General features: G+C 37.3%; 1 protein-coding gene across 1 annotated transcript in view; it reads right to left on the bottom strand.

The window, feature by feature from the left end:
* otogl (otogelin-like) overlaps nucleotides 1-12,879 on the bottom strand; it is a 54,734-nt gene that overhangs the window by 1,510 nt on the left and 40,345 nt on the right. The window contains exons 45-54 of the mRNA XM_067389378.1: nucleotides 11,447-11,551; nucleotides 11,255-11,362; nucleotides 9,345-9,446; nucleotides 9,126-9,230; nucleotides 8,288-8,328; nucleotides 8,098-8,161; nucleotides 7,817-7,995; nucleotides 6,813-6,917; nucleotides 6,424-6,543; nucleotides 6,292-6,337 (exon numbers count right to left, since the gene is read on the bottom strand). Coding sequence (XP_067245479.1) covers nucleotides 6,292-6,337; nucleotides 6,424-6,543; nucleotides 6,813-6,917; nucleotides 7,817-7,995; nucleotides 8,098-8,161; nucleotides 8,288-8,328; nucleotides 9,126-9,230; nucleotides 9,345-9,446; nucleotides 11,255-11,362; nucleotides 11,447-11,551 — 975 coding nt within the window. The remainder of the gene's footprint in view (nucleotides 1-6,291; nucleotides 6,338-6,423; nucleotides 6,544-6,812; nucleotides 6,918-7,816; nucleotides 7,996-8,097; nucleotides 8,162-8,287; nucleotides 8,329-9,125; nucleotides 9,231-9,344; nucleotides 9,447-11,254; nucleotides 11,363-11,446; nucleotides 11,552-12,879) is intronic.

Below are 12,879 nucleotides of genomic sequence, written 5' to 3'. Positions count from 1 at the left end.
ATGTAATAAAAATTTAAATAGATGTCATGTTGACTTTCAACATGCTTATACACAGTACTTTACAATATATGTGATATTTTGTGCCATAACATTATAGAGTGCAACAGTGCCCATCCGCTTTTTCAAGTATTTTTCCCATTCATTTTTTACATAGAGTTTTAAAAAAAAGTATTGGTGAAAGCCATAAACCAATGCAATTGAGGTGAATCACAACACTACAAACTTTGATTTGAAAAAAAAAAAAAAAAGAAGAAAAAAAAATTTGGACAAAAAAGGTACAAGACTGTGTACTTATCGGCTGTGGGGAGGGAAATAACTATAATTCCATGATGCATTGCGAACAACATAATCAAATTAAAAACGATGGAGAATTATGCCGCATTCCAGGCAACCCGTAACCCGTGTTTTTCCAACCTTCTACCCGTGAAAGTGCACTGGAACAGCAGTCAAAGCCGTGACTTCCCTCCCGTGAAATTGTACTAGATCGATGTTCTCCCAGTTATGGGTTCTGACGTCACATAGCCCGCAAAACAACAATGGCAGCCCCAACGGATGCGGTGTTTATGCAAGTGCACGGTAAAATAAAAGGTATAACAGCTTCTCTTGCCTTATGCGCCGTTTTCCTCCTCTGTTTCCATCAAATAAGCATGGAGTAAGCATCTCTGGCGATAGAAATAATTGTTAATGAGCATAAGCCCCGTACGGTCCGCCACGTTGGTTTGTTTACACTTTTACGCCGTTTGTTGTGACTTTCCTGGAACTACAAAGTCATGAGTTGTGATTTTAAGTCGTGACTCACGGGCTCAAAAACCTGCCTGGAACGCAGCATAACAACTACACATTTAGAAAAATGTTGATTATAAAAAAACAATAAAGCAAAATATGCATATATTTGTATGTACATATATACATATATTTAAGTATTTTGAAAGTGTAGGGAGATCGACATTTGCAGTGCTTCATTGGAGTAGGTGGAGCTAAAGCTCTAATTTTGGTGTGTGTTGCTTTTTTCGACTCTGATTGCTGTCATTTTCTGTACAGCATTATATATAATGTAGTTTTTCACCAGGAATTTACATCTGAAATTTGACTGTTGCACTCTATTAATGATAAAATAAATGTTAAAAAAAGATTTAATGCCATTAAGTACGTTAATTTTCACAAATTTGCAATATTCATTCATGAGGTCTGTTTTGACAACTAAACCAAGTAGTGTTTAATTTTTGTAAATGCAACTGTAACAATGAGTCAAGGACACACGCACACACAGATCAAACCACATTAACACAGCAGGCTCAGTGAGTATTATTACTGCACCTTGGGGGCTCCACTTGATTGACATGTTAGTTACTATGGTGACATTTGTCTGACAATGATCGAGTGGCACCATTGAGAACTGAACTTTTCACCCATATGTACGTTTTGTTTGTATAACAATGACAAATAAAAAGGCATTTAATTCTTTTGAGGGCTGTGTGTGTGTGTGTGTAGGTGTGTGTAGGTGTGTGTGCCTGTGTGTGTGTGCTTTTGTTTATATTACATTGTGGGGTCCCCACGATGTAATATAAACCTGAGTTCACCTACATTGTGGGGACCAGCCACCGGTCCCCACAATGTAAATTAATTAATAAAAATACTAAATGATGTTTTTGTGAGAAAATAAAGGTGTGCACAGTTTCCTGTGATGGTTAGGTTTAGGTTTAGGGGTAGGGTAGGGGGATAGAAAGTACGGTTTGTACAGTATAAAATGCATTGTGGCCTATGGAAAGTCCCCACAATTCACAAAAACAAACGTGTGTGTGTGTGTGTGTGTGTGTGTGTGTGTGTGTGTGTGTGTGTGTGTGTGTGTGTGTGTGTGTTGTAAATTCCCAGCTCATTCATTTTGACACTGAGATTCTGGAGGTTCAAATGAAAGACAGGGTTTTGAAGATATCAGGGATTTCAACAGGAAATAAATCAAGACTTCACAGCTGTGTGTCTGAGATGGTGGGAGGGACAGCTGATGAGTGTTTTTGGAAAGAAGTTGTGTCTGTGTTTGTTTTTGAATGCTACATGGATGTTCATGAGTACAAAAATTAAATGAATAATTCAATTCTACCAATATTTACTGACCCTCATGTTGTGTCATGTTCTTTTTTTCAATGGAACATAACAGTGACTTTTTATTTATTTTATTTTTTTAAATAATTTATATATTTGTATTATTTATTTTATTTTTTGCCAAACAGACCATTAAAAGTGACCTTGCTTTAATGAAATAAAGGAGTCATTTTTTAAATTAAAAATTAGACAAAATGTGTGCACATTTGGCAGGCAAAAAACTCAATAAAGGGTGCTCAACCACCAAAAAAAAAATAAAAAAAAAATAAAAAATAACAAAAAGGAAAAAGTTGGCATACCACAACTCTATAAATAAAAAAATATATATTTATTTCTTGTTCTCACTAAAATATTTCTGTAAATAATTAGAATAAATGTATTCTATTGTTTAGCTTGAGACTTAATGTACAGTACTACTAAAAAAAAAAAAAAGTATGAATATTCTTCAAAACTACTCCTTTTGTGTTCCGCAGCAAAAAAAAAAGAAAAAGTGTAAGGAATTTAACCAACATGAGGGTGAGTAAATGATGACAGAATTTCTAATAATGTCCAAATGTCTCACACACTTAATTAATTCACTCAAACTAAGAGAAAAAAAAAAAACAAAAAAAAAAAACGGTCAGACTGAAAGAGATAAGAAATAATATTTTTCTTCAACACACAAAATGTTATGAGACACAGATAAAGAAGAAAATTCAGTAGATGAGTGAGTACCTGTATCACAGTTAGTACTAGCAGTGGGTGTTACTGGACTAACGGAAAAAGGCAACAAACCAAGTCCAGCACCTGAGAAACACACAGGGGCAGGTTCACAAACTCACAAGTCTGTAACAAACTCATTTGGTTGAAGTCGCTCGTAAAGCTTCCAGCACAAACGCAAGAGCCCCCAAACCAATGCAAACATACACAAACCTGCGCCCACAAGTGCCCTCATGCGTAAAAAGATGCACAGACCCACCGCTTACACAAAAAAAACATACCAATTTGTTAAAAGCAAATTAATAGCACATAGCCAGCAAAGGCACATGCCAGACATGTTGAGTTTCTTCCTCGAAATCATATCTGAATCCCTATAGCATGCCATGCCAATATAATCAAGAAAACCAGGTCTTATCTAAGAGTATATTAAAAACAGATTCATGCAGCATTTTCCAATATGCTTTCCTTGGTTTATGAGTAATGCAAAAAATATATACACTACCATTCAAATGTTTTGGGACCAGTAAGATTTTTTTTTTTAAAGAAATGAATAATTTTATTCAGCAAGGACACATCAAACTGATCAAAAGTGACAGCAAAGACATTTAATTATGTTACAAAAGATTTTTATTCCAAATAAATGTTGTTCTTTTGAATTTTCTATTAATCAAAGAATCCTGAAAAAAAAATCTATCATGGTTTCCAACAATTTTTAACATTGATAAGAAATATATATAATATAAATATTTGTTGATTAAATCAGCTTATTAGAATGATTTCTGAAGGATCATGTGACACTGCACTGAAGAGTAATGATGCTGATTGCTGATGCTAAAATATATTCAACAATAATATATATATATATATATATATATATATATATATATTATATATATATATATATATATATATGTATATATATACACACACACAGAGGGTATGGAAAGTATTCAGACCCCCTTAAATTTTCCACTCTGTTATATTGCAGCCATTTGCTAAAATCATTTAAGTTCATTTTTTTTCCTCATTAATGTACACACAGCACCCCATATTGACAGAAAAACACAGAATTGTTGACATTTGTTGATTTATTAAAAAAGAAAAACTGAAATATCACATGGTCCTAAGTGTTCAGACCCTTTGCTCGGTATTTAGTAGAAGCACCCTTTTGATCTAATACAGCCATGAGTGTTTTTGGGAAAGATGCAACAAGTTTTTTACACCTGAATTTGGGGATCCTCTGCCATTCCTCCTTGCAGATCATCTCCAGTTCTGTCAGGTTGGATGGTAAACGTTGGTGGACAGCCATTTTTAGGTCTCTCCAGAGATGCTCAATTGGGTTTAAGACAGGGCTCTGGCTGGGCCATTCAAGAACAGTCACAGAGTTGTTGTGAAGCCACTCCTTCGTTATTTTAGCTGTGTGCTTAGGGTCATTGTCTTGTTGGAAGGTAAACCTTCGGCCCAGTCTGAGGTCCTGAGCACTCTGGAGAAGGTTTTCGTCCAGGATATCCCTGTATTGGCCGCATTCATTTTTCCCTCGATTGCAACCAGTCGTCCTGTCCCTGCAGCTGAAAAACACCCCCACAGCATGATGCTGCCACCACCATGCTTCACTGTTGGGACTGTATTGGACAGGTGATGAGCAGTGCCTGGTTTTCTCCACAAATACCGCTTAGAATTAAGGCCAAAAAGTTCTATCTTGGTCTCATCAGACCAGAGAATCTTATTTCTCACCATCTTGGAGTCCTTCAGGTGTTTTTTAGCAAACTCCATGTGGGCTTTCATGTGTCGGGCCACTCTGCCATAAAGCCCCGACTGGTGGAGGGCTGAAGTGATGGTTGACTTTCTACAACTTTCTCCCATCTCCTGACTGCATCTCTGGAGCTCAGCCACAGTGATCTTTGGGTTCTTCTTTACCTCTCTCACCAAGGCTCTTCTCCCCCGATAGCTCAGTTTGGCCGGACGGCCAGCTCTAGGAAGGGTTCTGGTCATCCCAAACGTCTTCCATTTAAGGATTATGGAGGCTACTGTGCTCTTAGGAACCTTAAGTGCAGCAGAATTTTTTTTTTGTAACCTTGGCCAGATCTGTGCCTTGCCACAATTCTGTCTCTGAGCTCTTCAGGCAGTTCCTTTGACCTCATGATTCTCATTTGCTCTGACATGCACTGTGAGCTGTAAGGTCTTATATAGACAGGTGTGTGGCTTTCCTAATCAAGTCCAATCAGTATAATCAAACACAGCTGGACTCAAATGAAGGTGTAGAACCATCTCAAGGATGATCAGAAGAAATGGACAGCACCTGAGTTAAATATATGAGTGTCACAGCAAAGGGTATGAATACTTAGGACCATGTGATATTTCAATTTTCTTTTTTAATAAATCTGCAAAAATGTCAACAATTCTGTGTTTTTCTGTCAATATGGGGTGCTGTGTGTACATTAATGAGGAAAAAAAAGAACTTAAATGATTTTAGCAAATGGCTGCAATATAACAAAGAGTGAAAAAATTAAGGGGGTCTGAATACTTTCCATACCCACTGTATATAGATATAGATATATTAGATGTATTGATGTGAATATATTCAAATATATTCAAACAGTTATTTAAAATTAAACAATATTTCCCCAATATTGCTGTTTTACTGTATTTTTGATCAAATAAATGTAGCCTTGGTGATTTGAGACTTATTTTATAAACTTTTAAAAAATTGAAAGATTGAAACAATCGGCCAGGGTTGCATTTTCCACAAGCATTGTAAGCCTAAATAGATTGTAGAGATTTATATGATCTACTTAGGCATACGATGTTTTTATGAAATGCAATCAATCGACAAATATTCATCTGTCCATTCGTCTTTGCATTTTAAATAATTTTGTAAAATACAGGGTTCCCACGCCTTATAATCTATGAATTCCCATGACTTTTCTATGATCTAGTAGATGATTCCAGTAGTTAAAGATTACTTAATTACTCATTTTTATAATTCAAGGTTTGCTAAAGTTATTCATTTGAACCTGTTTGTACCTAAAGCATCAAGCTTTGACAAGAGACAGTTAAAAACCACAAACACCAATCCCATAGCACAAAAACCAGCCTGAGCCACAGATTACACAAAAGACAAAGATAAAGTTAAGAACGCATAGAAAGGAGAATTGTACAGCAATCTGGCTTTCATTAAAATTGTCATCACGAAAAACCCTGTTCCGACAAGCTAAAATCTATACATTTCTTCCAATATTACATCATGTATAATCATTGTATTTTAGAGAGAATTGAGGACAAGGAAAAGCACAATTGAAATTGAAAGAAAAGAATGAAAAGGCCCATGAGATATGTACAGCAGCGCTCATTTTTTCCCTGGGACAACAGGGAGCATCTAACCACAATGCAACCAGCAGCTAGTAAGCCCAGCACTGCTTCTCCATCATGCTGTTCCAAACATCCCCCAGCATTCCCAGAAAGCACAGCCAGCCCCAGACACACACTACTCACATGTCTTACAGCAACCGTCCACATACGTCTGAACCACGCCTCCATTCTGAAACAGAAAGCACAGGGGTTAGAAGAACAACAACACAAACAGATACAGAAGAAGCAAAAGGAATGCATTGATTTGAGTCAGACCTGAATACACTCTGTGTCATTGAAAGGAGGACAGACAACTCCAGAGGCCAGAACTACTGCCCCAACTGCAGTCTCCATACAGTCGAACCGTGTGCAGTTAGCCACCCATGAGCTACCTGCCTGCAAACCACATGAAAAAAAAAACCTTATCAGGTAAATGCATTTGAGGCTATTTCCTGAAAACAATGATGGAGCTGTGTGTGTTTCTGACCTACAGTAGCAATATTTTTATGGATACATTTTTGCTGAAAATGCCCCCAGAAAATCTGACAAAACATCCTCAAAGGGGAAAATGTTCACAAATACAGAAAATTATGCCAGAAAGTTTCCTTCAAGGGTACGTTTAGGGTTACATTAATAAAATGCACCAGAAGGTGAGTGCAGATTACCATAAATACTTCTGTAGTCCCGTTTTCACTGGGATATGAGCATGAGATGTTTTTGCAGGAGCCACAGCACACGTGTGGATCAGATGATGGGACATAAACCTGGTGCTACAGTGACAGAAATGTAAACAAAATATATACATATATATTTATATATTTTACAAAATATTCTTTTAAAAGAAAATATCAATTCATAACACACAAACTAAATATTGGGAAAATATAAAAATATGAAATGTTATTGTTTATTCTACACTTCTGAAGCATTGTTTATTCCATGAAATCCACTAAAACCAGCTAGAATTTAGTTTTACATGACTTTCCTCTACTTTTTTCTAACACTTAGAAGGCTGAAATTGGTGCTTTACCTTTAAAACTTCTATGTAGAATCCTTCTGTTATGATTGATTAACCTAAGTCTACACTGTACATTGAAATATTTAATTTAGAAGAGCATTTTTTTTTCTTCTATGACATGTGCCTTTTAAACCTGGACTTTCATAAATTTCATGGAACATCATGTAAAATATGGAAAGATCCATTAATACATATATGTGACCCTAGACCACAAAACCAGTCATAAGGGTTTAAATTGGTTTATTCGTCATCTGAAAGCTGAATAAATAAGCTTTCCATTGATGAATGGTTTGTTAGGATAGGACAATATTTGGCTGAGATACAACTATTTGAAAATCTGGAATCTGAGGGTGCAAAAAAAGCTAAATTTTGAGAAAATCACCATTAAAGTTCAAATGCATATGCATATCCAATCAAAAAAATCAGTATTTGATATATTTACGGTAGGAAATTTACAAAATATCTTCATGGAACATGATCTTTACTTAATATCATAATAATTTTTTGCATAAAAAAATAAAATAAAAATCATCATAATTTTGACCCATACAATGTATTGTTGGTTACAGCTACAAATATACCAGTGTGACTTATGACTGGTTTTGTGGTCTAGGGTCACATTTTGAAAGTTTTATTAGTCATGTGACTTACAGGTTCACACTTCTCAGAGCAGTTGGCAGTGGTGACCTCCATGGCGTAGAACCCGGTGCTGGGGTCTTTATGTGTGAGGCACTGAACCGTGTAACACAGTTCCCCCTCAAAGTATTGCACCATAGACTGGCCCGGGTTCAATATAGTCACACCCTGAAACAGACACACTTCTGCCTTCTCTACACACACATGCACACAGAGATACATAAACATACATTCGTGTTTCAGTTTCATTGAATAGAACGATATTTTGAGTGTGTGAGTGTTAGTTTGAGTCTTACTGCAGTGATACAGTGGGCATCCACACGGGCCGCCGGGGTCTGGATCCTCCACTTTCACCTCACCCTTTAACACAAAGGTCATGGAATAATACTGTAGTTACAGGACAAGTCATTATGGCAATGTGATTCATGCACACAACAAAATGGACTACTGTATTCACACACACAGAATAAACTGTAGAACACTTACCGCAGTGCAGGCAGGAAGTGTAATGTTGTTACAGTGGCATTCTAAAAACAACAAAAATAAATGTTACAAATGTAACTGTGTATATGCATACAAAAAATACTTTGGCAAACCATGGTGACATGAAACTTTGATGCATACTGTACCATTCAAATTTTGGGGAGGGTAAGATATTTTTATGTTTTTGAAAGTCTCTTAAGCTCACAGAGGGTGCATTTTATTTGATCAAAAATACAGTAAAATAGTAATATTGTGAAATATTAACAATTTAAATTTCTATTTGACTATATTTTAACATGTAATTTATTCCTGTGAATTTTCAGCATCATTACTCCAGTCTTCATTGTCACATGATCATTCAGAAATCATTCTAATATTCTAATTTGGTGCTCAAGAAACATTTCTTATTATTATCAATGTTGAAAACAGTTGTGCTGCTGCATATTTTTTTGGAAACTTTCTTTGGGATTATTTAATAAATAGAAAGTAAAAACAGCATTTAGGTTCATGTTCAACACATAGCAATAGCAGCATGGTACTAGTTCGTGTAAATTTTCTGTATCTGTGTGCTTGTGCATGTTTTTAGTTTATACTTTAAGAGAAAACTGTGGAATTTTTTCAAAATCTACCAAAAGTAAGAATAAGAAAACATCCACAAAAGGAATAAAAGTACATAGAGGGACAAAATGATGCCTTCTAAAATGTCAAAAGGTGAATCTGAGGGTTTGAGTAAGGGTTATTCTATATTTACTATAATTATCTTGATTATCTTAAAAACAAAATGAAGTCAAAGGGAAGTTAAGAGTTTAGATATCTAGGTAAGTGTGCATGTGTCCAATACCGCAGCGTGTCTCAGGGCAGCAGCTGTCTGGCACGGGTCTCTTCACAAGCACAGCTCCAGGAGCACAACTCACACTGGGCTCAGGACACAGACCTGTATCACACACTGAAAAAATCAAGACACAGCCTTTAAACGCGTCATGTTTCTCTGTTTCATTACGACACACAAAATGACTGGGCACTTCAGTACAGTGACTACTTGTGTTTTTGTTATAACTACCACAATGATACTGTGGACAGCAGTGATTAGTGGTGTTCATATCCACAGCCAGTATCTCTCCAGGCAGACACACTGGTATAGGTTCAATACAGGACTCGCACACTGCAAAACATATGCAAATTATTACTACAGCATGCCATAACATCACAGAAAAATACAAATTATGATAATATATAATGCATTAATGTGTATTTTAAGGCATTATAAATACTTGAATCTTTGTATATTTAAATATACATTGTACAGCATATTTATGATTAATTATACACAGATCAGGCATAACATTATGACCACCTTCCTAATATTGTGTCTGCCCCCCTTTTGCCTCCAAAACAACCCTGACCCATCAAGGCATGGACTCCACTAGACCCCTGAAGGTGTGCTGTGGTATCTGGCACCAAGATGTTAGCAGCAGATCCTTTAAATCCTGTAAGTTGTGAGGTGGAGCCTCCATGGATAAGACTTGTTTGTTCAACACATCCCACAGATGCTCGATTGGATTGAGGTCTGGGGAATTTGGAGGCCAAGTCAACACCTCAAATTCATTGTTGTGCTCTTCAAACCTGAACCATTTCACAAGTTCACATTTACATATAATTAACTACAGTAAGAGTTATGCGTATTTGGCGTGCTGTCCGGGGGAGGGATCCGAGCTCTGAAATTTTGGCCCCAACCCAGAGTACTCCCCCATTGCGGTAGAAGTAGATAGAACTGAAGTGAAGGAGAAGGGGTGGAGGAGGGATGCTGATGAAGTGTCAGATGAACAGAGGCAAGTCTGCTGTATTTTCTGTATTTGTTAATCATGGTTGCATTGATTAACTGAATGCTTTCCACCTGAGCTAATTAGGTTAATTTTCTGCACCTGTTCCTCCCGAACGTTGTTAATAAAACATCATTTTTGCTTTGTGGCAGGTTCATTCTGAAAGAGGTCACAGCCACCAGGGAATATCGTTTCCATGAAAGGGTGTACATGGTCTGCAACAATGCTTAAGTACTGTAGGTAGTACGTGTCTAAGTAACATCCACATGGATGGCAGGACCCAAGGTTTCCCAGCAGAACATTTCCCAAAGCATCACACTGCCTCCGCTGGCTTGCCTTCTTCCCATAGTGCATCCTGATGCCATGTGTTCCCCAGGTAAGAGACGCACCCGGCCATCCACGTGAGGTAAAAGAAAACGTGATTCATCAGACCAGACCACCTTCTTCCATTGCTCCGTGGTCCAGGTCTGATGCTCACGTTGTCCACTGTTGGCGCTTTTGGCGGTGGACAGGGGTCAACATGGGCACCCTGACTGGTCTGCGTCTATGCAGCCCCATATGCAACAAACTGTGATTCACTGTGTATTCTGACACCTTTCTATCAGAACCAGCATTAACTTCTTGAACAATTTGAGCTACAGTAGCTCGTCTGTTGGATCGGACAACACGGGCCAGCCTTCGCTCCCCACGTGCATCAATGAGCCTTGGCCGCCCATGGTCCCGTCAATGGTTCACCACTGTTCCTTCCTTGGACCACTTTTGATAGATACTGACCACTGCAGACCAGGAACACCCGACAACAGCTGCAGTTTTGGAGAAGCTCTGACCCAGTCGTCTGGCCATCACAATTTGGCCCTTGTCAAACTCACTCAAATCCTTACGCTTGCCCATTTTTCCTGCTTCTAACACATCAACTTTGAGGAAAAAATGTTCACTTGCTGCCTAATATATCCCACCCACTAACAGGTGCCGTGATGAAGAGATAATCAGTGTTATTCACTTCACCTGTCAGTGGTCATAATGTTATGCCTGATCGGTGTATATGGCTTCAGAGTCTTAATAATCTTCTCAACCTTGAGAACCTTGAGAAACATTTAGAACTATATATATAAAATTCAGCTGTAGTACTGTATTTATTATGTGTTTTTACCACACATGTAGCTGTAGCAGCAGGCGTGTGCTCCTCTGACTTCCACCAGGAACTGATCTTCTCTGCAAATCGGGGAAGGAACACTCAGGCATGCCAGCGGATCACATTCTAAGAGAGATCAATCAGAAGACTGACCCTTATCAACTGACCACATAAACAACCAGTCCTAGAAAGGATTACATGAGCTCTTACCACATCTGTATTCGGGACAGCAGGACAGAGCGCTGTAGCCAATCACCAGCTTGTCTCCATTCTCACAGCTAGGAACTTCACTCTGACAGATGGTGAGGTTACATTCTACACACACAGACAACACAGACACAAGCTTTTTTCATGCATATTTCTGGTTCATTTTCTTGGAAGAAAAATGCTGTACATATTAAATGTGCATTTATTTGTTTAGTTATTTATTTGTTTGTTTGTGCTGTGTCAGCATAAAAGGCCATTTTCATGGCAAGAAGAAAAATAGGTAAATAAAATGAATAAACATTTAAAAGGATAGAGAAATAGGATAAATAATTTACATATAGAAAGATAAAATCTAAACATTTTGCAAGTATCTTATGAAGATATATTTTTTTAACTTTAAGTACACAAGGATATAAATGGACCTAAAACAAACAGACATGGACTCAAAAGCACAAATTTTGATTTCATAAGATCCATTCACCTTAGGTTGTGTGGCAAACAATAACTCCCAGTTCAAATACTATTCAACTTATACTACCATTCAAAAGTTTGGGGTCTGTAGGATTTTTAAATGTTTTTGAAAAAAAAAAAAATCTCTTATGCTCACCAAGGCTGCTTTTATTTGACCAAAAATACAGTCAATTTATGAAATATTATTACAATTTAAAGTAACTCTTTACTATATGAATACATTTTAAAATGTAATTTATTGTAATTTATTGTAATTAAATGTAATTTAAAGCTGAATTTTCAGCATCATTACTCTAATCTTCAGTGTCACATGATAACTAGCTTCCGGCAGACGGCCGGATGCAATGATTTACACCAAAAGAGTAACGAGACGTAGGATGGAGGAGTAAGCTCAGACACCTCTCGCGGTTCAAACTAATTGGGCTGGGCAACAAACTCAAGCACTTCTTCTCTTGTATCAAAATCCTCCGACATTTCCCTTTAAAAATTCTCGTTTTAGACTTCTAATTCGTGGCCGGTGTTTTGTTTTGCTCTATCCTCTGTGCTTCCACGTTCATCATTGTGACATGAGTCAGGTCAGGGGTTACGCTTCCGCCATAACTCAGTGCGTACTACCGTTTGCGGATGTTAGTTATTATTTTTTATAAAGTATTAAATATGGATATTTTTCCTACAAAAACCCATCGCTTCGCTTCAGAAGGCCTTTATTAACCCCCTAGAGCTGTATGGATTACATTTATGATGGATGGATGGATGGATGCACTTTTTTGGGCTTCAAAATCGTGAACGTCATTCACTACCATTATAAAGCTTGGAAGAGCCAGGATATTTTTAAATATAACTCCGATTGTGTCTGTCTGAAAGTAGATAGTCATATACACCTAGGATGGCTTGAGGGTGAGTAAATCATGGCATAATTTTCATTTTTGGGTGAACTATCCCTTTAATTCATCCTTGCTGAGCAA

This window comes from Chanodichthys erythropterus, chromosome 7 (genome assembly GCF_024489055.1).
Source record: "Chanodichthys erythropterus isolate Z2021 chromosome 7, ASM2448905v1, whole genome shotgun sequence".
In the NCBI taxonomy this organism is placed as follows: Eukaryota; Metazoa; Chordata; class Actinopteri; order Cypriniformes; family Xenocyprididae; genus Chanodichthys; species Chanodichthys erythropterus.
The sequence above is the reverse complement of the archived record's forward strand: the minus strand, read 5'-3'. Positions and strand labels throughout refer to the sequence as shown.